At 48.3% G+C, this 25,106-nt stretch overlaps 1 protein-coding gene across 1 annotated transcript in view; it reads left to right on the top strand.

Annotated features, from left to right (window-relative positions):
- The window catches only part of dna2 (DNA replication helicase/nuclease 2), a 166,285-nt gene that overhangs the window by 90,303 nt on the left and 50,876 nt on the right, over positions 1-25,106 (top strand). The window contains exons 12-16 of the mRNA XM_038821845.1: positions 9,383-9,499; positions 20,239-20,348; positions 20,501-20,610; positions 20,904-21,128; positions 24,878-25,071. Coding sequence (XP_038677773.1) covers positions 9,383-9,499; positions 20,239-20,348; positions 20,501-20,610; positions 20,904-21,128; positions 24,878-25,071 — 756 coding nt within the window. The remainder of the gene's footprint in view (positions 1-9,382; positions 9,500-20,238; positions 20,349-20,500; positions 20,611-20,903; positions 21,129-24,877; positions 25,072-25,106) is intronic.

The raw sequence follows: 25,106 nt of genomic DNA, 5'->3' as shown, positions 1-25,106 counted from the left end.
CCATTGGCGGGAGGCGTGGGAAAGATGGGACCTGTCTACGAACAAAGTCCCGCAACTGTAGGTATCTAAAATCATTTCCCCTTACCAACCCAAATTTCTCCTCCAAGCTCCTCAAACTCGCGAAGCTCCCTTCCAGGAACATATCACCCACCCTTCCCGCCCCTGCTCGCCGCCATACTCTGAACCCCCCATCCATACTGCCGGGGGCAAACCGATGGTTGTCGCAGATTGGCGCCCAGACAGACGCCCCCATCTCCCCCACATGCCTCCTCCACTGGCCCCATATCCGCAGGGTCACCACCACTACCGGGCTGGTGGTGTACTTGGCCGGCGGCAGCGGTAGAGGAGCCGTGACCAGGGCTTCCAAACTGGAGCCCCTGCACGAAGCCGCCTCCACCCGCTCCCAAATAGACCCCGTACCCACCATCCACTTCCTTATCATAGCGATGTTGGCCGCCCAGTAATAATTGACCAGACTCGGCAACGCCAGCCCCCCCCTCGCTGCGGTTCCTCTCCAACATCGCCTTCTTCACCCGCGGAGACTTTCCCGCCCAGACAAAGCTCATGATCAGCCCGTTAACTCTTTTGAAGAAGGACTGTGGGATAAAGATCGGGAGGCACTGAAAAATAAACAAAAATCGAGGGAGGATTGTCATCTTTACAGTCTGCACCCTCCCTGCCAGCGACAGCGGGAGTGCATCCCATCTCCGAAACTCTCCCTTCATTTGCTCTACCACCCTGGCCAAATTTAACTTATGCAGCCTGCCCCAGTCTCGTGCCACCTGGATTCCCAAATACCGGACATTTTCCTCAACTAACCTAAACGGTAGCCCTCTCAATCTGTTCTCCTGGCCCCTTGCCTGCACCACAAACATTTCACTCTTGTCGGGGTCCCCAGCTCTTCCACTCGCCCCCACCCCCCCCCAACTGTTGGGAATGTTAACCCATCCAGAAACCTTTTCATCCCCTCCGGTTCTTCTGGCGGCTCCGAAGTATACAGCTTACGATAGAAGTCCCGGAATACCCTATTCAATTCTGCCGGATCCTCCACTTTGCGCCCCCCCCCATGTCCCTCACTCTACCTATTTCCCTGGCCGCCTCCCTCCTCCTAAGTTGCTGCGCTAACAGTCTGCTAGCCTTTTCCCCATACTCGTACACCACTCCCCTCGCCTTCCTACGCCGTTCCACGGTCCTGCTCGTGGATAGTGCCCCCAGTTCCGCCTGTAGCCTCTGCCTCTCCCTGAGTAAAACCTCCCCCGGGGACTCCGCGTGCTCTTCATCTATCCGGCCCATTTCCCTGACCAATCTATCCATCTCTGCCCGGTCTGCCTTGGCTCTATGGGCCCCAATTGAAATCAGCTCCCCCCGCACTACTGCCTTTAGCGCCTCCCACACGGTCGCCGCTGAGACCTCCCCAGTGTCCTTCACCTGCAGGTAATTTTTTATACATTTCCGAAGCCTCTCGCAGATCCCCTCCTCCGACAGCAGTCCCACATCTAGCCTCCATTGCGGGCGTTGATAACTCGCTCCCCCGAACTGCAGGTCCACCCAATGCGGGGCATGGTCTGAAATGGTAATTGCTGAGTATTCCGTGTTCTTTACCTCCCCCATAAAGTCCCTGCTTAGCACAAAGAAATCTATCCTGGAATATACTTTGTGGACGTGCGAGTAAAACGAGTAGCCCCTTCCTGTTGGCTGTCCCTCTCTCCAGGGGTCCACTGCCCCCATTTGCTCCATAAACCCTTTCAGCTCCCTTGCCATTGCTGAGAGTCTACCCGTTCTGGGACACGACCGATCCAAAGTCGGGTCAAGGACCATGTTAAAGTCCCCTCCCATTATTAGCCTGCGAGAATCCAAGTCCGGGATCTTCCCCAGCACTCTTTTAATGAAGTCCACGTCATCCCAGTTCGGGGCATATATATTCACCAGCACCACTCTTCTCCCCTCCAGCCTGCCCCGTACCATCAGGTATCTGCCCCCCCTGTCTGCGGATATGCCCTCTGCCTCAAATTGCACGCGCTTGTTGATCATGATTGCCACCCCTCTGGACTTCGAGTCCAAGTCCGAGTGGAAGACCTGGCTAATCCAGCCCTTCCTTAGCCTGGTCTGGTCTGACACTTTCAGATGTGTCTCCTGCAACATAATTACGTCCGCCCTCAGGGCCCGCAAGTGCGCGAACACCCGCGCCCTCTTAACCGGCCCATTCAGTCCCTTGACGTTCCAGGTGATCAGCCTGGTCGGGGGGCACATCCCACCCCCCCACCCCCCCCCCCCCCCCCCCACCCCGCCGGTCAGCCATAGCCTTTCTCGGGCCGGCCCCTGACCCGTGCGTCGCGCCCTTCCTGGCCCGCCCTATAGCTGCCTCCACCCTCGACCTCCTTTCCAGTGCCTATTTCAAGTCCCTCTCCCGTCAGCAGAACAACCCCCCCCCTCCCCTAACCCCATCCCCCGATACCCCCACCCCTGCCATTTACTGGCTGTAACTTCCCCCCCATCTGACTTCCTTGACTAGCCAATCTGCTAGCCCGGTGACTCAACACTCCGGCGCCTTCCTGTCCCATTCCCCTTGTTTCCCCGCCCTCCTCCCCACCCACTGGGGCAAGCCGGCTCCAGTGTCTTCCGCGAGCTACACAAAAAGCCCAAACAGGAAAAAAAAAGGGAAAAACCACAGAAAAAAGAGAAAAAGCACATAAATGTCCATGAACAAAGGAAAGAGTCTCAAATGTTCCGCTTGGCCCCTTTGGCCCAGCAAACCGTTGAGCAGCGGTCCAGGCACATTCGGCGTTCCTCCCCACAGAAATCCTCGGGCCCTAACTCACGTCCTTGGGGCCTCCTTTCGGGACCAGCCCCAGGTCCCTCACAAAATCCATCGCTTCTTCGGGCTCGGAAAAGTAGTGGTGTTGACCCTGGTGCGTGACCCATAGCCGAGCTGGGAACAGCAGACCAAACTTCACGTGCTTCTTGAACAGCACCTCCTTGACATTCTTAAAGACTGCTCGCCGCCGAGCCACCTCCTGGCTTAGGTCCTGATAGATGCGGAGAACACTGTTAATCCACGTGCTGCTCCTGGCGCTCTTTGCCCACTGCAGCACCCGCTCCTTGTCCACGAACCTGTGGAACCTAATCACCATCGGGCGGGGGGGTCCGCCCAGCCGTCCCTGCCTTGCCTGCACCCTGTGTGCTCCCTCCAGCTCCAGCGGTCGCGGAAAGGCTTCGGCCCCCATCAGCTGCTTCAGCAGGTCTGCTACAAACGCTGCAGCATCAGCTCCCTCCGCCCCCACCGGGAGGCCGACCATCCTCAGATTGTTCCTGCGGACTCTATTCTCCAGCTCCTCCACTCTGTCCAGCAGTCTTCTCTGCCGCTCTTTCAGGCCGTCCACTTCTAGCGCTGCAACCGTTTGCGCATCCGCCTGCTCCTCCACCGCTTCTCCCAGCTCCTTAACTTTAACATCCTGGGTGTCCAGCCTCTGGTTCAGCTGATCCACCGCTTTCTGGATTGGGTCCAAGCTGTCCCGCTTCAGCGCTTCAAAACTGGACTTCATTACCTGGAGCATGTTATCCAGCGCCAGCTGGATTGCTGAGTCCGGGGTCCGTGTGTCCGCCATCTTGGGTCCCAGGTAATTTTCTTCCGGTCCTTGTCTCTGTCCCTTTTTCTCCTTCTTCTTCTGCTTTCTGGAATCCCGCTGTTCCATATGCCGCAGCCCGCTCCTCAGCGCCTTCGCTGCCGCTTTCCTTTGCCCAGCTCCTTAAATTTTACCTCCTGGGCATCTGAAGTGGGTCCAAGCTGTCCCTCCTCAGCAACTCCAAACTTTTTCTTTTTCCCTTTGTCCTGGAGGAAGGAAGGTCCGTGGGTCCGCCATCTTACCCTGCAGGTCAGCTTCCTCCTTTCCTCCGTCTCTCTCTCCTTCCTCCTCACCTGCTGGCCTCCCACACTTTCATCTTCTGCAGCCCGCTCTCCTCTTCTGTTCCCGGCAGCCTTTCTGCCGCCTCCGTGGTCCCGCTATCGCGGGGAAACAGCTGTTCAGGCCCGCCGGAGTGAGAGCCCACCGAATGTGCGGCTCACTCGGACATCGCCGCCACCGGAAGTCTCCCTCAGCTACCAGCCTTGCGTGCAGTTCTGGTCGCCACATTACCAGAAGGATGTGGATGCTTTGGAGAGGGTGCAGAGGAGGTTCACCAGGATGTTGCCTGGTATGGAGGGTGCTATCTATGAAGAAAGGTTGAGTAGATTAGGATTGTTTTCGTTGGAAAGACGGAGGTTGAGGGGGGACCTGATTGAGGTCTACAAAATTATGAGAGGTATGGACAGGGTGGATAGCAACAAGCTTTTCCCAAGAGTGGGGGTGTCGGTTACAAGGGGTCACGATTTCAAGGTGAGAGGGGGAAAGTTTAAGGGAGATGTGCGTGGAAAGTTTTTTACGCAGAGGGTGGTGGGTGCCTGGAACGCTTTACCAGCGGAGGTGGTAGAGGCGGGCACGATAGCATCATTTAAGAGGCATCTAGACAGATATATGAACAGGCGGGAACAGAGGGAAGTAGACCTTGGAAAATAGGAGACAGGTTTAGATAAAGGATCTGGATCGGCGCAGGCTGGGAGGGCCGAAGGGCCTGTTCCTGTGCTGTCATTTTCTTTGTTCTTTGCTCTCTCCTCTCACTCTACCCTCTCCCTACTGTTGCTCGTTTTACTGGAGTGTGATTAACACGCCTCCGTTTAAAGGCCGTGTGCTTAACACTACTATGGCTCTGTGTATGTAATTATGCTCAGGAGTCGCCAGGTGCCGTATTTAGACTCCGTCACAAGTATATAAAGGTCAGGTACAAAGTAATAAATCTGTACACCGATTAGTAAGTCCAAACGATTGATATTTATTATAACAAATATAATAAATACACATGCATACGCTAAAGAGACTTACTTCTAATACTAAACAACTAAAATACTTATCTAGACAGGAACAGGCAAGGTCAGGGGACAAGGCCTTCGTCCCGTTCTTGGTCTGCAACTCTCAGATTCTTAAAGTTGTCAGGATCTAGCAAGGTCTGGATCACGTAGCGATCGTTGTATTGGCACTTACAGTTCGATGGCTCAACGGCTGGTGTTGGAACTGGAGTCAGGATGCGATGTAGCAGCAAAGCAGAGCCGGAGCAAAGCAGACCGAACCATGTGCAGGGTCTACTCTTATAGGTCCTAGAAGTCCGCGCCCCCCCTTGGGGCGGTTCTTTTACCTGCCATGTATCGATTGGGCCTTTCCCAATTGATATCTTCCAAACCCCCCAATCTGAGGGTCGTTCCTCGATGGGTGGGGCGGTCCCTACGGTTCTTTGTGTTGGTTACTGTGGCGCCATTCTGTCTGGGCGTCTACGCAAAAGTATCCATTGATACTTAAATGTTTCTATTGTGCGGGGTCTGGATCTGGATCACCTCCTTACTTATGCAGATCTGTTCCCATTTGCACCTTTGGCTGAAACTCTGCACCTGGCCAAAAACTGGTTTCTGTACGTGCAGAATGCAAATTAGTCTTCTGCAAACTGCTTGTCCTCACTAAGACTGTTTTTCCCTGCAGCCTTAGCAGTTCTCCATTTTGTAGCCCAGTGTCCATCTTATATGGCTACACTATGCGCCCGGATAGAGATAAATTTCCCCCAAACTACCGCATCAAGTGCCTCCCACAGCGTGAACTCAGCCTCCCAAGCCTCCACGAGTCCCGCCGCCACCCCATATTTCCATGAACCCCCTCAAATCCCTAGCCACCGCCGACACCTTCGACCTGGAATTCGCCAGGTCCATCCTCTGATCCAAGACCCATGTTAAATTCGCTGCCCCCCCCCCCCACATTATCAGCAGGTCCGCATCCAGATCCGGCATAGTCCTCAACACCCTCCTCAAAAAATACTCTAACCAATTTGGGCCATAAACATTCACTAGGACCACCGACATCCCCTCCCACTTCCCACTGACCATCACATACTTACCTCCCGGATCGGTTACAATACTACTCACCTCGAAAGCCCCATTCTTATTGAACAACACCGCTGCCCCACCTCGCCTTCCAAGGAAGAAATGGCGAGTCATCTGTATAGACGGGCAGCACGCTGGCGCAGTGGTTCGAGCTGCTGCCTCACAGCGCCGAGGACCTGGGTTCGACCCCGGGTAATTATTCATGTGTGCGTGGGTCTCACTCCCACAACATGCAAGGTAGGCAGATTGCCCCTTAATTGGAAAAAAAAAGAAAAATTGGGTACTCTAAATTTAAAAAAAAGAATTATCTCCTTGTTAAGGAACAGATGCAATCTCACCACCATCCCCCTCGGCGGCTCACCCACCTGCGGCCTCCTCAGTGTGCTGTGTGCTCGATCCACCTCGAGAGGTTGGCCAAAGGACCCTCACTCATCAGCTTCTTCAGCAAGCTTGTCACATACTTGGTGGCCTCCGCACCTTCAATGTCCTCGGGCATCCCTACAATCCACTGGTTTTGCTTCCGGGAGCGATTCTCGAGATGCTCCAGCTTCTCCCTCAGCCTTTTCTGGCTGCTCATCACCCTCCCCCATCTCTGCCTCAGTGAGGTCGACCAATCATCATGCTCCCCCACTGACTCCTCCACCTTCTGGATCACCAGGCCCTGAGCCTCCTGCCTCTGCTCCACCTGCTCGATCTCCGCCCTGAACGGCTCAACCACCTTAGCCAAGTCCTCTGAGGCCTCCTTACTCTGTTGCTAATACTTGCCATTGAGGAATTCCACCAGCTGCTCAGTTGACCACTGGGGGAGGGCAGCACTGCCTCTCTGCTCTCCGCCATTTTCTGTGTCAAACCACAAAAACTTTCTTGCTCAATTTGCTGTCTCTTCCTCGTTGCACTTCTCATCCAATGAGCCATAAACCAGACCCACCAGAGGTGTATCACGTTTCCTCGACACTTGTGCACCTTTTGCCATCAAACATCACGTGATCTGGGTGGAGAAGGACCAAAAAAATTCACCTTGAACCAGAGGTCGCAATAGTACATTCACTTCCCTTGTTCAAGTCATGGATATATATCGTAAATAATTGTGGCCCCAACATTGATTCCTGTGGCACTCCACTGGTTACAGGTTGCCATCCTAAGCACCCCTCTTATCCCAGCTCTTTGTCTTCTATTAGTTAGCCAAACCTTGTTAATATACTGCCGCCATCACCATGGACTCTTAGCTTATTACATAGCCTTTGTGTAGTACCATATCAAATTATCCAATACCATTTCTTTATCAGTTTTAAACTCTTCAAGAGTCTGAACTAACTCCTCTTTTACTGTCAAGACAGGTACAATACCTCAGCTATACCACCTGCTTTCATGCATAAATCCCCTTTTTGGTCCCTAATTGGATTCTCTCTTCCTCTCATCACCTTATTTAAATAAAAAAAAATTTTGTTTTATATGTAGAGTAAAATCAGAGAGAGTTTACAGTGCTGAAGGAGGCCATTCGGCCCATCGAGTCTGCACCAGCCCTTGGAAAGAACATCCTACTTAAGACCGCACCTCCACCCTATCCCTATAACCGAGTAACCCCACCTAACCTTTTTTGGACACTAAGGGCAATTTAGCATAGTCAATGCACATCTTTGGAGTGTGGAAGGAAAGCGGAGCACCCGGAGGAAACCCACGCAGACACAGGGAGAACTTGCAGACTCCGCACAGACAGTGACACAAGACGGGAATCGAACCCGGGTCCCTGGTGCTGTGAATCAACAGTGTTACCCACTGTGCTACCGTACCTAATTCTTTTCCAATTAAGGGGCAATTTAGAGTGGCCAATCCACCTCGCCATTAGGTTGTGGGGGTGAGATCCACGCAAACACGGGGAGAATATGCAAACTCCACTCGGACAGTGACCCAGGGCCGGGATCAAACCCGGGTCCTCGGCGCCGTGATGTTTATCACCTATATACTATTTTTTTTGAGTAGTGTTCCATAGAATTCCTACAATGCAGAAGGAGGCTATGTGGTCCATTGAGTCTGCAGCGACACTCTGAAAGAGCACCCTACCGAGGCCCACTCCTCCACCTATTCCCATAACCCCACCTAGCCTGCGCATCTTTGGACTGTGGGAAGAAACCAGAGCACCTGGAGGAAACCCACAGACATGGGGAGAAAATGCAAACTCCACACAGACAATCGCTCAAGGCCAGAATTGAACCTGGGTCCCTGGCACTGTGAAGCAGCAGTGCTAACCACTGTGCCACCCATGGATATGCCTATAGGAGATTCCGTCTTATAGTACTGTCTCTTCTCATACTGTCTTTGCTTTCTTATTTACTTTTTCAATTCCCCTCTGAACCTTCTATCTTGGGCCTGGTTCCCAATTGTCTAAATTTTTGTGCTTCATAATTTCTGTTTCTTTCATCTTTGTTTGTGTTACCTTTCTCCATTGTGGGAATATATTTAGCTGTGCTTGCACTACCTGTTATTTAAAGGAAACCCATTGTTTAATCACAATTTTACCTGCTAATCTTTGATTCCAGTTTAGCTGGACCAGATTCATTCTTACTCAACATTCATGCCACCCTTGTGCCAGACATCCCCAACAAAAGAGAAGCTGGTCATCTTCCCTTGGAATTCATTAGCATTGCCATTACTGAATTCCCACCTTTAATCACCTGGGGGTTACCATTGACCAGAGACTGCACTGGAATAACAATATAAATACTGTGGATACGTGAATAACTTAAGAGGTTGGAAATTCTGTGGCAGGTAACTCATCTCCTGACTCGTCAAAGCCTGTCTACCATCTACAAGGCTCAAATCAGGACTATGATGGAATATTCTCCACTTTCCTGGAAGAGTGCAGCTCCAACAACACTCAAGAAGCTGAACACTATCCAAGACAAGACACCCTGCTTGTCCAGCACCCCACCTATTTACTCTTTCCTGATGCACAGTAGCAGCCGTGTTTACCATTTACAAGATGCACTGCAGCAACTCACCAAAGCTCCTTCAACAGCACCTTGACCTCTACCACCCAGAAAGACCAGAGCAACAGATGCATGGCAACACCACCGCCTGCAAGTCCCCTGCAAGCTACAAGTCATTCTGACCTGTAACTATGTCACCGTTCCTTCACTCACTTGGTCTAAATCCTGGAACTCCTTTGCTAATAGCTCAGTGGTTCAAAAAACAGCTCAAAATTATCTTGTTGCAGTTCGGGATGGGCAACATATGCTTTTCTTATCAGTGATGACCACATCCAGTGAATTTATTTAAAATTTATCTATGCATAATAACTTTCACTCAATCAATTATTTGGAACATTTTGAATGGGGGTATTCCAGGCTCTTTGTAATCATTTATCATTATATATTGGGGTCAGAATGCTGCATCATGTTGAGTAGAATTCTTTTTGCCATGCAGGAACCTCTCTCGACTTCCTCAGGAAACTGTCTTCAGACTTGACCATGATGAAGGAGTTGGAAATATGGGCACTCATTTAGGAAACCTTTCAAAATTGATGGAACAATCTGCAGTCAGGTAAGCTGGAACTGTGGAAGATACACAATGCTGTGTACTTTTTTATTTTTCGTGCTTACCCAGATACGGGGCTGCCAATTCCCCAGGTAGAACAAAGAACAATACAGCACAGGAACAGGCACTTCGGCCCTCCAGGCCTGTACTGGTCATGATACCAACCTTTGAGAAAACCCTCAAGACTCCCTTGTGCTGTATCTCCCTATACCCATCCTATCCCTGAGTTTGTTAAGATGCCTTTGGAACGCTGTCAATGTATCTAAAAGGTAATGGAAAGCATTCCAGTTTGAGAATCTAACACTACCATGTCATGCATTAGATACAGCGTGAAGTTCCATTTTTTTATAAGATATACACATGGGACTTGTTTCTCCTTCCATACCTTCCCCAAGGCTTTGACATTCACAAAGTGTTATGTCCAGAATTGAACACAATACGCTAGCTGGGGCCCACCAGCTTTTTACAAAGGTTTAGCATAAAAACACAAGTAACAAAAGCCAGAGTAGGTAATGCAGCCTTGGAGTTTGCTCCAGCATTCAATACCATAATGGGTGATCTTCAACCTCAACTATATTGCCTGATCCCCATATCCCTGGATTCCCTTGTTGTTGGGCAGCATGGTGGCACAATGGTTAGCTGCTATTTATTTCCTTCAAGTGCCCATCCAATTTCCTGTTGAAATCATTGATAGTCTGTTTCTACCACTCGTGGGCAGCAAATTCAAGTAATTACCCACTCGTTCCATGTCTGCGTGGGTTTCGCCCCCACAACCCAAAAATGTGCAGAGTAGGTGGATTGGCCACACTAAATTGCCCCTTTAATTGGCAAAAATAATTGGGTAATCTAAATTTTAAATAAATAAATAAATAACCCACTCGTTGAATTAAGTTTCTTCCTCACATTCCGTTATATTTCTTGCCCAAAATTTAAATCCCTGTCCCCATGACTTTGTACAAGCAGTTAATGGGAGTAGCATTTTTCAGTCTGTCCTTTCTAATCTGCCATAACCTTGTGCACCTCCATGAGATCTTGCCATAACTTCCTTTGCTCCAAGGAGAACCTCAGCTTCTCCAAGCTAACCTTGTATCTAGATTCCCTCATTTCCTGAGCCATGCTGGTAAATCTCCTCAGCACCCCATCAAGGACCTTCACATCCATCCTAAAGTGTGTGATGTAAGCAAAGCTCAATAAAGGTTCAGCATAACTTCCCTGCTTTTGTACTCGATAAATCTATTACCGTCTCAATATGGCCTGCCACTTTTCAAGCTGATCGGTATCATCCTCACTATTTGCCACTCAAGTTTAGCATCATCTGCACATTTCAAAATTTTACTCTGCATTCCAAAATCCAAACCATTTATATATATATATAGCTGAACCCTGGGGAATACCACGGTTCTCCTGTCTGGAAAACAACCTCTTACCCAGAGTTGTTTTGTTCATAGATCAATTTTTTATCCAAGCTGACACTGATTCGCTTATTCCATGAACCGCAATTTTGTATTATCTGTAAACTTTGAAATTATGACCTGTATACACAAGCCCCATGTGCATAGTAGTGTGCTTTCTGGGGTCCTGGGGTACCCTACTGTCTCTTTGCGGAGTAAGTGCTTTATTTGGAGGTGTCTCAATTCCTGTCTTTTTGCTAGTTTCCACTTCCTCGTCAGTCCGTCGTGTTGCTGGTCTGCACCTTATGTAGAAGTCCCCGACTATCAGTGTGCCCCTGTCCCGCCTCCATCTATTGAAGGTGGTATCTAGCATGGCTGGGGGGAATTTGTGATTGCCGCAGATGGGGGCCATGGGAGACATTTTGGTTGTCCCGAATTGCTGTCTCAACTGGTTCCACGTTCTCAGCGTGGCCGCCACCACTGGGCTTGTTGTGTACCTTGTTGAGGAGGATGGGGGTGCTGCTGTCGCCAGGGCCCGGAGGGTCGTTCCTTTACAGGATGCCTCCTCCATTTGTACCCAATCTGTGTCGGGTTCTTCTACCCATCCTCTCACTTTTTCTGCCATTGCTGCCCAGTGGTAGTATTGTAGGTTCGGTAGAGCCAGGCCCCCTCTGACTTTTCCTCTTTGCAGTGTCAGTTTGGGAATTCTCTGGTTCTTACACCCCTCACACACGAACGCCATGATTAGACTATCTACGTTTTGGAAAAAGGCCTTGGGGATGAAGATTGGAATGGATCTGAACAGGAAGAGGGACCGTGGCAGTACATTCATCTTGATCGTCTGCACTCTCCCCGCCAGGAAGAGTGTGAGTGAGCCCCACCTTTGAAGGTCTTTTCTTACTTCCTCCACTAGGCTGGTCAGGTTCCACTTGTGGATCTGTTGTCCAGTCTCTGGCTATCTGGATCCCCAGGTAACGGAATCTGTTCCGGGCCATTTTAAACAGGAGCCCCTTCAGCTCTGTCCCTCCCCCTTTTGGGTTCACTGGGAATGTCTCGCTTTTGCCCAGGTTAAGTTTGTAGTCCGAGAAGGTTCCAAACTCTTTCAGTATTTGCAGTATTGCCTTCAGTCCTCCTGTGGCTTTGAGACATAGAGGAGCAGGTTATCTGCATAGAGTGAGACTGTGCACTCTGTCTCCTCTCCGGATTCCCTTCCAACCTTTTGCGTCCTGCAGGGCTATCGCCAGAGGTTCGATTGCTCGCGCGAACACGAGTGGGGACAGGAGGCAGCCCTGTCTTCCTCTCTGTAGCTGGAAATATTCAGAGTTGGTGGTGTTAGATCGGACACTCGCTTTAGTAGTGTTGTACAGGAGTCTCACCCAGGCGGTGAATCCCGCTCCTCGCCCAAACCGTTCCAGTACCTCGAGGAGGTAGCCCCATTCGACTCTGTTGAAGGCCTTTTATGCGTCCAGGGAGGTGATCACCTCTGGTGTTCTCTCCCCAGGGCGGTTTATTATCATATTCAGCAACCGCCTGATGTTCGCTGTGAGCTGTTTAGCCTTGTCAAAGCCCGTTTGGTCCTCTGCGACCACCTCTGGGACACAGCCCTCCAGCCTTTTGGCCAGGACCTTTGTGAGTATTTTCGCATCCACGTTCAGCAGTGAAATGGGTCTGTATGATCCACATTCTGTCAGATATTTATCTTTTTCCGGTATCAGTGAGATTGTGGCCTGCACTAGCGTTGGGGGCAGGGTGCCCCCTCCCAGTGAGTCCGCGAACATGTCCCTTTGGTGTGGGCCAGGACTGGTGCGAGTTTTTTGTAGAAGTCCGCCAGGAACCCATCGGGGCCCGGCGCCTTCCCCGCCTGCATGGAGCTGATGCTCTCCATGATTTCTCCCAGGTCTATTGGTGCTTCCAGCTCTCCCCGTCTGTCTTCCCCCACCACTGGTAGTTCCAGTCCATCTAGGAACTGTTTCATTCCCACATCCCTGCTGGGGGGCTCGGAGGTGTACAGTCGCCGGTAGAAGGTCTCGAATGCCCGATTGACCTTGTTTGGCTCTGTTAGCAGTCTGCCTCTGCTATCCTTAACCTGCCCTATTTCCCTCATGGCTGCCTGCTTTCTCAGCTGGTGAGCCAATAGGCGGCCAGCCTTGTATCCGTGTTCGTAGAAGGTCCCCTGTGTCTGGCGGAGTTGGTACACTGCATTAGTAGTGGATAGCAGGTTGAAGTGCATTTGCAGCTTTTTCCTCTCCGCCAGCAGCCCTACAGTCGGGCCTCGAGTATTTTCTATCGACTTCCAGAATGGAGTCCACTAGCTGTTGCCTGTCTCTCTTCCTTATCTCTGCTTGCCTTGTAGGCTATGATAAAAAGAACAAAGAAAATGACAGCACAGGAACAGGCCCTTCGGCCCTCCCAGCCTGCGCCGATCCAGATCCTTTATCTAAACCTGTTGCCTATTTTCCAAGGTCTACTCTCTGTTCCCCACCCGTTCATATATCTGTCCAGATGCATCTTAAATGATGCTATCGTGTCCGCCTCTACCTCCTCCGCTGGCAAAGCATTCCAGGCACCCACCACCCTCTGTGTAAAAAAAACTTTCCACGCACATCTCCCTTAAACTTTTCCCCCTCTCACCTTGAAATCGTGACTCCTTGTAATTGACACCCCCACTTTTGGAAAAAGCTTGTTGCTATCCACCCTGTCCATACCTCTCATAATTTTGTAGACCTCAATCACGTCTCCCCTCAACCTCCGTTTTTCCAATGAAAACAATCCTAATCTACTCAACCTTTGTTCATAGCTAGCACCCTCCATACCAGGCAACATCCTGGTGAACCTCCTCTGCACCCTCTCTAAAGCATCCACATCCTTCTGGTAATGTGGCGACCAGAACTGCATGTAGTATTCCAAATGTGGCCTAACCAAAGTCCGATACAACTGTAACATGACCTGCCGACTCTTGTACTCAATACCCCGTCCGATGAAGGCAAGCATGCTGTATGCCTTCTTGATCACTCTATCAACCTGTGTTGCCACCTTCAGGGTACAATGGACCTGAACTCCCAGATCTCTCTGTACATCAATTTTCCCCAGGACTCTTCCATTGACCATATAGTCTGCTCTTGAGTTAGATTTTCCAAAATGCATCACCTCGCATTTGCCTGGTTTGAACTCCATCTGCCATTTCTCTGCCCAACTCTCCAATCTATCTATATTTTGCTGTATTCTCTTGACAATCTGCCTCGCTATCTGCAACCCCATCAATCTTGGTATCATCTGCAAACTTGCTCATCAGACCACTTATACCTTCGTCCAGATCATTTATGTATATCACAAAGAACAGTGGTCCGAGCACGGATCCCTGTGGAACACCACTAGTTACCGTTCTCCATTTTGAGACACTCCCTTCCACCACTACTCTCTGTCTCCTGTTGCCCAGCCAGTTCTTTATCCATCCAGCTAGTACACCCTGAACCCCATACGACTTCACTTTTTCCATCAACCTGCCATGGGAAACTTTATCAAATGCTTTACTGAAGTCCATGTATATGACATCTACAGCCGTTCCCTCATCAATTAACTTTGTCACTTCCTCAAAGAATTCTATTAGGTTTGTAAGACGTGACCTTCCCTGCACAAAACCATGCTGCCTATCGCTGATAAGTCTATTTTCTTCCAAATGTGAATAGATCCTATCCCTCAGTATCTTCTCCAACAGTTTGCCTACTACTGACGTCAAGCTGACAGGTCTATAATTCCCTGGATTATTCCTGCTACCCTTTTTAAACAAAGGGACAACATTAGCAATTCTCCAGTCCTCCGGGACCTCACCCGTGCTCAAGGATGCTGCAAAGATATCTGTTAAGGCCCCAGCTATTTCGTCCCTCGCTTCCCTCAGTAACCTGGGATAGATCCCATCCAGTCCTGGGGACTTGTCCACCTTAATGCCTTTTAGAATACCCAAAACCTCCCCCTTCCTTATGTCGACATGACCTAGAGCATTTAAACATCCATCCCTAGCCATCCATCATGTCCTTCTCCTTGGTGAATACCGATACAAAGTACTCATTAAGAAGCTCACTCATTTCCTCTGACTCCACGCATAAATTCCCTCTTTTGTCTTTGAGTGGGCCAATCCTTTCTCTAGTTACCCTCTTGCTCCTTATATACGAATAAAAGGCTTTGGGATTTTCTTTAACTCTGTTAGCCAAAGATATTTCATGACCCCTTTTTGCCCTCTTTATTGCACGTTTGAGATTTGTCCTACTTTCCCGATATTCCTCCAAAGCTTCATCAGTTTTGAGTCGCCTCGATCTTATGTATGCTTCCTTTTTCATTTTAGCTAGTCTCACAATTCCACCCGTCATCCATGGTCCTTAATCTTGCCATTTCTATCTCATTTTCACAGGCACATGTCTGTCCTGCACTCTAATCAACCTTTCCTTAAAAGACTCCCACATTTCAAATGTGGATTTGCCCTTAAACAGCTGCTCCCAATCCACATTCCCAAGCTGCCGAATTTTGTTATAGTTGGCCTTTCCCCCAGCCAGATCTATTCCTGGGGAGGAGGGTGGACGCCCTTGCCTTTGCCTCCCTGATCGCCCGCCGTAGAATCCTGTTTGGCTGGCGGTCAGCAGCACCGCCCAGAGCTGCAGACTGGCTGTCCGACCTCTCGGAATCTCTCCAAATGGAGAAAATCAAATTCGCCATCCGAGGGTCGGACGACGGCTTCCACAGAACGTGGGAGCCATTCATGCAACTGTTCCGGGACCTGTTTGTGGCCAACGTACAAGAGGAAGAATAGTCGGGTGGCCAAGAATCAGGGGAAAATGGACGGGAATCGGGGGAGGGTAGCCGGGGGGGGGGTTACGAGCTCGTTATGGGGATTTGCTGGCAAGCCAAGGCCCAAAACCAAACTATAAATAAATGCCTATAAACATGTGCCTCGGCCATATTGGGGAATGTAAAATATGTATGTTGGCTAAAGGGGGCGGCCACAATTGTTGTTATGAAGATGCTTACCTGTAAATATTCATGCTAAATTTTTGTGTGTTCTTTTTTTTTTCTCTCTAATAATTTGTAATTTGTCATATATAAAATATGAAAACTCAATAAAAAACATTTATAAAAAAAAACCCCCAATTTAGCGTTCTTCCTTTAGGACCACACTCGTCTTTGTCCATGAGTATTCTAAAATTTATGGAATTGTGATCGCTATTCCCAAAGTAATCGCTGACTGAAACGTCAACCACCTGGTCGGGATCATTCCCCAATACCAGGTCCAGTTTGGCCCCTTCCCGAATTGGACTATTTACATACTGCTCTAAAAAACTCTCTTGGATGCTCCTTACAAATTCTTCTCCATCTACGCCTCCAACACTACACGAGTCCCATTCAATGTTGGGGAAGTTAAAATCTCCCATCACAACCACCCTATTGCTCCTACATTGTTCTATAATCTGTCTACATATTTGTACCTCTACTTCACGCTCGCTTTTGGGAGGCCTATAGTAAAGTCCCAACAATGTTACTGCACCCTTCCTATTTCTCAGCTCCACCCATATTGCCTCAGTGCTCGAATCCTCCATCGTGCCCTCCTTAATCACAGCTGTGATATCATCTCTGACCGGTAATGCAACTCCTCCACCCCTTCTACCTCCCTCTCTATCCCTCCTGAAGCATCTATACCCTGGGATATTTAGTTGCCAGTCTTGCCCATCCCTCAACCAAGTCTCAGTAATACCAATAACATCATATTCCCAGGTACTAATCCAAGCCCTAAATTCATCTGCCTTACCTGCTACACTTCTCGCATTAAAACAAATGCATCTCAGACCACCTGTCCCTTTGCGATCATCATCTCTTCCCTGTCTACTCTTACCCTTAGTCACATTGAGTTTATTATCCAGTACCTTACTGGCTTTAGTTGCTGCCTCTTTACTGACCTCTAACTTCCTAATCTGGTTCCCATCCCCCTGCCACATTAATTTCAAACCTCCCCAACAGTGTTAGCAAAAACACCCCCGAGGACATTGGTTCGAGTCCTGCCCAGGTGTAGACCATCCGATTTGTAATGGTCCCACCGCCCCCAGAACCGGTTCCAATGTCCCAAAAATCTGAACCCCCTCCCTCCTGCACCATCTCTCAAGCCACGTATTCATTCTGACTATTCTTGAATTTCTACTCTGACTGTTTCGTGGCACTTGTAGCAATCCTGAGATTACTACCTTTGAGGTCCTATTTTTTAACTTATCCCCTAACTCCCTAAATTCTGATTGTAGGACCTCATCCCATTTGTTACCTATATCGTTGGTGCCTATATGCACCACGACAACTGGCTGTTCACCCTCCCCCTTCAGTATGTCCTGCAGCCGATCTGAGACATCCCTGACCCGTGCACCCGGGAGGCAACATACCATTCGGGAGTCTCGTTTTCGGCCACAGAAACGCCTGTCTACTCCCCTTACGATTAAATCCCCTATGACTATAGCCCTGCCATTCTTTTACCCGCCCTTCTGTGCAGCAGAGCCAGCCACGATGCCATGAGCCTGGCTACTACTGCCTTCCCCTGGTGAGTCATCTCCCCCAACAGTATCCAAAACGGTATACCTGTTTTGGAGGGAGATGACCGCAGGGGACACCTGCACTGCCTTCCTGCTCTTTCTCTGCCTTTTGGTCACCCATTCCCTGTCTCCCTCACCAATCCTAATCTGCGGTGTGACCAACTCACTGAACGTGCTATCCACCACCTCCTCAGCATCGCGGATGCTCCAAAGTGAGTCCATCCGCAGCTCCAGTGCCGGTATGTGGTCTAACAGGAGCTGCAGCTGGACACACTTTCTGCACATGAAGGAGTCAGGGGCATCGGCTGCGTCCCTGAACTCCCACATTGAGCGCGAGGAGCATAACACGGGTCTGGGATCTCCTGCCATTTGCACACTTTACCCTAACTGATTACAAATCTCTCCTCTCCTCTGATCTCTCCTCTGATCATGGCCTTCGGTGCGTCCCAAAACGTGGAGGGTGAGACTTCCCCGTTTTGATTGTTACTAACGTAATCGTCTATGGCCTGCAATATTTTATGGCAGAAAGCCTTGTTGGCCAGGAGGTCTGTGTCCAACCTCCACGTGGGGCGCTGGGCCCATCCTGTCTCCAACCGTACATCCATATAATGTGGAGCGTGGTCGGAGATAACGATCGCGGAGTAGTCCATTCCCGTGATGCCTGGAGGCACCGGTTTCCCCACTGCAAAGAAGTTGATACGGGTGTATATCTTGTGCATCTGTGAAATGAACGAGAACTCTTTTTCTCCCAGGTGCAGGAACCTCCATGGTCCACCACCCCCATCTATCCCATGAAGGCCCCGAGCCATGCCAGACTGGTTTGATCAGTCGGTCAGTGGGTCCAGCACGCAGTTAAAGTCACCCCCTATAATCAGTCGGTGTGTGTCAAGGCCGGGGATTTCCGCCCTTGACTTCTTTATGAATTCTGAGTCGTCCCATTGGGAGCGAACACATTTACTGGACCGGTGCCCCTTCCAGGACACCGATGACCATGACGTACCTTTCCCCTGGGTCCGTAACTGTCTTAGTTTCCGTAAACCTCGTCCTTTTGTTCATTAATATTGCTACCCCCCTTGCCCTCATCCCATAGCATGAATGATTCGTCTGTCCCACCCAGCCCTTCCTTACCGGCAGTTGGTCCTTCTCACCGATATAAAATTAAGGAACCTGAAATGACTGGAGGAAATATTTTACACGGCAAGCTATGATTTGGGGAAAACATTAGAGTTTTGAGCAAAATGCAAGTTGATTGGCACTGAAGCAATTGGCCAATTAGCCCCTTAGTATGAGAGATTCTTCCTATGCTGTGGTATTGAAAGATTTTATGATATCTTCTGTCCCCATCAAACAATCCCAGAACAGGTACAGACCGAGTTAGATACAGAGTAAAGCTCCCTCTACACTGTCCCCATCAAACAATCCCAGGACAAGTACAGACCGAGTTAGATACAGAGTAAAGCTCCCTCTATACTGTCCCATCAAATACTCCCAGAGCAGGTATAGCACAGGGTTGTGTATACAGAGTTTTGGGCAAGAAATATAATGGAATGTGAGGACGAATCTTTATTCAATGAGTAGGTAATGACTTGAATTTGCTGCACATGAGAGTGGTAGAAGCAGAGACAATCAATGATTTCAACAGGAAATCGGATGGGCACTTGAAGGAAATAAATAGCAGCTAGCCATTGTGCCACCATGCTGCCCAACGACAAGGGAATCCAGGGATATGGGGATCAGGTGATCCCCTTTATGCTGTTTGCGTCAAATACTCTCGAGACATTTTTTTTTTTACTTCTTAGGACATGTTAGTGCAGAGTAAAGCTATTGGACAGAGGACAGTGTCCAATAACAAGCTGAATGACACTCTGTCGATCCCAGACCAGATCTCAACAGTTGCGAGGATACTAAACCGAAACACTAATTAATCAAATTTATTTTGTAAGACTGCGGAAAGAATACTTTGCTCCAGGAGTGATTGCACAAAGAAATAGGGATTTGGTATTGTAGCGCACAACTTTATTATTAGCACAATATCAAACTTTAACAATCTTTAACATCATACTCGAAAATAGCTTACAATGACCTCTCAAACAATACTATCCAATAAGGTAAATACAATATCTTTAATTGTTATATTTATTCCCAATTAAGCAACAAGAATGAAAAACATGCAGCTCTCCTTCCATACTACATCACAATGGCACAGTAATACTTGCTTTCCAGAAAAGATTTGGCTCCTGTTTCAAGCCCTGCAGCCTTCAAAAAGCTATTTCAACTGGTATGCTGCAGCTTCACCCTTGTCCTCAGATAAGTCTGCATTGCTTTACATACTGTTGATTTTTTTTTAACTATCCTACTGAGAGAAAAAATCTTCCTTGTGATCTCAGTGTTAGCCAGATTAGAACTCAGCTCAAAAGCTTTCTCAAAATGTTTGAATGCCTTAGCTCCCCAGCAATGACATCATCTCCCCAAGCTGAAAACGCATTAACTCCCCAGGGACTCCTCCTAGTCAAACAATAGTGCAGTGACCCAGGCTTTTACGATAGTCAACTTCGCCTGTAGCTGCTAAAAGCTTTCTGATCTTGCAAAACAAGATTATTTTAAAAGCATGACAACTGCAGTCAAACACACTCTGACCAGGGCTTTTAACCCCAAATTGCCAAATGTTTATACCTAAAATCTGGCATTCATCACCTTGAACTCCATCACAAAATAAAACCACAATGCATTAATTTTACATTTCTCTTTGATCTAAAAAGGTATCAAATTAATGAACTATTCTGTATTTCCTTAGTAATAAGCTACGAGATCTGATCATAGGACTCAGGCCTCCACAGTTCATTCCCTACCTGAGCACCGTACTCCCACGGGAAGCCAAGGAAACTGTGGCCAATATTCTGCGAGGTATGCTCCCTTTCATGTCTAAATGTCTTTCCCGCCCTTATCCACCACCTCAGCCTCCTTCATCCCCACCCCTCCTTGCCAGCCCCCTTCTCCCCCACACTCCCTTGCCTGTCCAGCCACCGGAACACTCATCTCGTTTTCTGCTTTCCTAGGCCTGAACAAGCCTCAGAAACAAGCAATGAAGAGGGTACTACTTTCCAAGGACTGCACGCTGATTGTGGGCATGCCAGGAACAGGCAAAACTACTACCATCTGTACTCTGGTAAGGAAAAGCACCCAGCATGTTAATGCACATTATTACACTCCTAGGAATATGGTGTCCAATGTCGGTGTTATCTGTCTGCAGCAGGACCCACTGATTGGTGTCCGTTCCTGACATGGCGAAGATGCTATTTTTCCAACGATTTCAGCATAGTGTCCTGGTACTGCTGGCGAGCTCAGTCTGTCTTTGGTTTTATTATTTACAATGCAGTGATATATTACTGTTGGTGTGAGAGACCTAATTCCATGTTAATTCTGAAATATATTTAGTGATTACTTTTTCTGTTCTTTCAGGTTCGAATCCTTCAAGCCTGTGGTTTCAGTGTCCTCCTGACTAGTTACACTCACTCAGCTGTTGATAACATTTTGCTGAAACTGGCTCGATTCAAGGTGGGCTTCCTGCGTTTGGGACGTTATCAGAAGGTCCATCCTGACATTCGGAAATTTACTGACGAGGATATTTGCAGAAGGCAATCCATCCGAACTCTGACTGAGCTGCAAGAGCTGTACAACAGCGAAGTAAGTCTCGCAATGTTAGCTGAAGCCTTGGTTTCGTCTGATTGTGCCGTGTACTACAATAATATGTCAGCTCTTGGGTGCCCTCTTGCATTACTCACAGGTGCCCAATTTCTTTGTCTAAATCTGGACCATGGCCTATTTTACTGTGGAACGTATCATTGAGTAGCCTGATCCTGTTCTCATTCAACAGAAGAGTCAGAGCACTCCCCAGTAGCAAGCACAGGATATGGACCAGGACTGGGCACCCAGTTCGCATTTTAATCATTCAACCTCTATAACTGCCGAAGGCCAGTTGAGGTGCAAGTGACTTGACTTCAAGGCAGCATTTGATAGTGTGGTATCAAGAAGCCCTCGCAAAATTGAAGTCATTAGGATCTGGGGCATGCTCTACACCAATTGGATTCATACCTAGCACAAAGGAAGATACTTGTGGTGTTGTAAGACTATCATCTTAGCCCAGGACAGAGCTGCAGGAGTTCCTCACGATAGTGTCCTCAACCCAACCATTTTTATTCAAATTCCTTTGAGGATGTAACCAGCAGGGTGGATAAAGATGGATGAAGTGCCAGTAGATGTAGTATATTTGTATTTCCAAAAGGCATTTGACAAGATGATAATAGGTTACTGATTAAGTGCTAATGATGTTGGAGGTGATATCATAGCAAGGATAGGGGATTCTCTTTCAAAAGAGCTTAATTCAGATTGTTGTGTGCACTCCGGGAATTTACTTTCGAATAAACTGTATGAACAGAGGATTGGCTAAATCACAGGAATACAATCATGCTACAGGGATCAGCATTGCGACCTCAACTATTGCGATCTATATTAGTGACTTCAATGAAAGGAGCAGCTGGAGCGCCAGGAACCTGGGTTCAGTTCCAGTCTTGGGTGACTGTGTGGAGTTTACACGTTCTCCCCGTGTCTGTGTGGGTTTCCTCAGGGTGCTCCGGTTTCCTCCCACAGTGCAAAGATGTGCAGGTTAAGTGGGGCTGCGGGGATTGGTGGGACAGTGGGTCTGGGTGGGGTCTGTCATGATATGCAGACATGCACATAATAAGATGCAGGCAGCTAATGAACACAGAGAACAGGACATAACCAATCAGCAGGCAGAACAGTTGGGGGTGGTGTCCCACTATAAAAGGCACGAGGCACTTGCATTCCGCCTCTTTCCACTGGGGACATCTACAGAGTGAGTCAGGGTATACATATCACATAACATCTCCAGCACGTGGCTAAGAGCTAGCCTGGTTCAGTCAGACAGAGTAATCACACTTGGATTAGCAGAGAGTCGAACTCAAAGAACTGTGCTAACTGTGTGACAGGTTCAATAAATCAAATTGAACTAACTTCAAGGTCTGGAGTATCTTTCAGTTAAAGCTGCATCCAGTTTCAGTCCGTGTTATCTCAGTGTGCTTAACACAACAGGGTGCTCTTTTAGAGGGTCGGTGCAGACTCAATAGGTTAAATGGCTCTGCCTGCATTCTATGAAAGTTGCTGCTAATGCAAAGATAAGTAGGAAAACAAGTTGTGAGGAGGATACAAAGAGTCTGCAAAGTGAGTGGACAGAAAATTGGCAGGCGGAGTATAATGTGGAAAATGTGAGATTGTTTACTTTAGCAGGCAGAATAGAAAAACAGAATATTCCCAGAATCCCAGAAATGTTACGGTGCAGGCCATTCAGACACTCTCTGCACTGGTTCTCCGAACGAGCAATAAATGCTGACACATGCGATGCCATCCACCAGATGATGAATGTCAAATCCAGCTGGACAAAATCCAAAATATGTCAAGGCTTCGAACATCCTTAAATGGTGGCCATTAGTGTCATGTTTGTCCACGCAGACAGACCACACCTGGAAAACTAGATGGTCTCTCTTTGTGTAAAACAGCATTTATGACAACAGTCTTTTGGTTCCAAGGCTGCCCTGTCCGTTAGTTGTGGCCAACCTTTATTTCAACTCCATTTGATCCCAGTTCCTTGGTATAGAATCATAGAATTTATACTGCAGGAGGAGGCCATTCGTTCCATCGAGTGTCCATCGGCCCTTGAAAAGAGTACCCTCCTTAAGCCCATGTCCCCACCCCATCGCCGTAACTCAACCTAATTGTTGGATACTAAGGGGCAATTTAGCATGGCCAATAATCTGCACATCTTTGGACTGTGGGAGGAAACCCATGCAGACACTGGGGAATGTACAGACTCCACACAGACAGTCAGACGAGACCGGAATTGAACCTGGGATCCTGCCGCTGTGAGGCAGCAGTGCTAACGACTGAACCACCGTGGTAATTAAAACCTGTTAATCTTGATCTTGAAAATTTCAATTTCCAGTCTTTTGGTGGAAAGAGGATTGTGTGTGAGTTTTAAAATTTTGACTAGTTCTTGTGTGGAAACAAAATGCTTGAATGGCCTAGCACTTTTCCTAAATTGGAAACCTTCACATTTCTTGGCAGTGAGCTACATTTACTATCTATCTTACTGCTGTGAAAATCTGATATCTCTCCCATCCTGCATTGCACCTCCCTATATCCGTAACCGGCCTCGAAGGGGAGGCAATGGCGCAGTGGTATTGTCACTAGACTAGTAATCCAGACACTCAGGATAATGCTAAGGAGAGCCAGGTTTGAATCCCACCAGCAGATGGTGAAATTGAAGTTGAATAAAAATTTGGAATGAAAAGTCTTAATGATGACCATTGTTGTAAAAACCCCATCTGGTTCATTAATGTCCTTTAGGGAAGGGAATCTGCCATCCTTACCTGGTCTGGCCTACATGGTCTGACTGTAGATCCACAGCAATGTTGTTGACTCTTAAATGGCCTAGAAAACTATTGGAAATTAGGGCTGGGTAATAAAGGCCAGCAATGCCTGCACCCCATGAACGAATTTTTAAAAAAGTATATCCTGCAACCTGAGATATTTGATCCCACCAGAGAATGTACATATGTATGCTTTAATATAGAAGTCCAGGTTGCTGGTGTACATAGAATTCCTGTAGTGCAGCAGGAGGCCATTCGGCCCATCGAATCTGCAAAGATCCTCTGAAGGAGCACCCTACCTCAGTCTACTCCACCACCCTAACCCCACCTAACTATCTTTGGACACTCAGGGGCAATTTTAGCATGGCCAATCCACCTAATGCACAACTTTGGACTGTGGGAGGAAAGCAGAGCACCCGGAGGAAACCCATGCAGACATGGGGAGAACGTGCAAACTCCACACAGACAGTGACTCGAGGCCGGAATTGAACCCAGGTCCCTGGTGCTGTGAGGCAGCAGTCCTAACCACTGTGCCACCCCAAACTGCCCACTTCTTGCGAATGGAAAAACATTCATGCTTCCTGCTCTTTGCCTCCTGCCAAATTTGAATTGTTTTATTCCATTAAAACCACAACCTTATTTTACACCTGGTAGTAGACTTACATATGGGATCATTTCAGAAGCATTTGATTGGCTGTGAAGTAAGTGCTTGTGACCGTGTGAAAGGCACTGTATGAATACAAGTCTTTCTTTCTCAGCCATGATCCATGGCACCAAAGGTAAAAGCAAATTACTGCGGATGCTGGACCTGAAAATGCTGGAAACCAAAGAGAAAATGCTTTGACAAAGCTTTGATGAAGGGTCATCTGGACTCGAAACGTTAGCTCATTTCTCTCCCTACAGATGCTGCCAGACCTGCTGAGATTTTCCAGCATTTTCTCTTTGGCACCAAAGATAATCTTGTTTTAATGGTAGCTCATTGTGTTACAGCTGGTGGTTGCAACAACCTGCATGGGAATGAAGCACCCAATCTTCAGTCAAAGGCGGTTTGACTTCTGTATTGTGGATGAGGCATCCCAGATCAATCAGCTGATCTGCTTGGGCCCCTTATTTTCTGCTGGTCGGTTTGTGCTGGTGGGAGATCATCAACAGCTGCCACCTATTATTCAGAGCTCGGATGCCAGGTATGATCTTCAGCTAACTTCAATCTGAGCTATAT

The sequence above is a fragment of the Scyliorhinus canicula genome, chromosome 16 (assembly GCF_902713615.1).
Source record: "Scyliorhinus canicula chromosome 16, sScyCan1.1, whole genome shotgun sequence".
In the NCBI taxonomy this organism is placed as follows: domain Eukaryota; kingdom Metazoa; phylum Chordata; class Chondrichthyes; order Carcharhiniformes; family Scyliorhinidae; genus Scyliorhinus; species Scyliorhinus canicula.
This window is presented reverse-complemented; position numbering and strand designations above follow the sequence as displayed.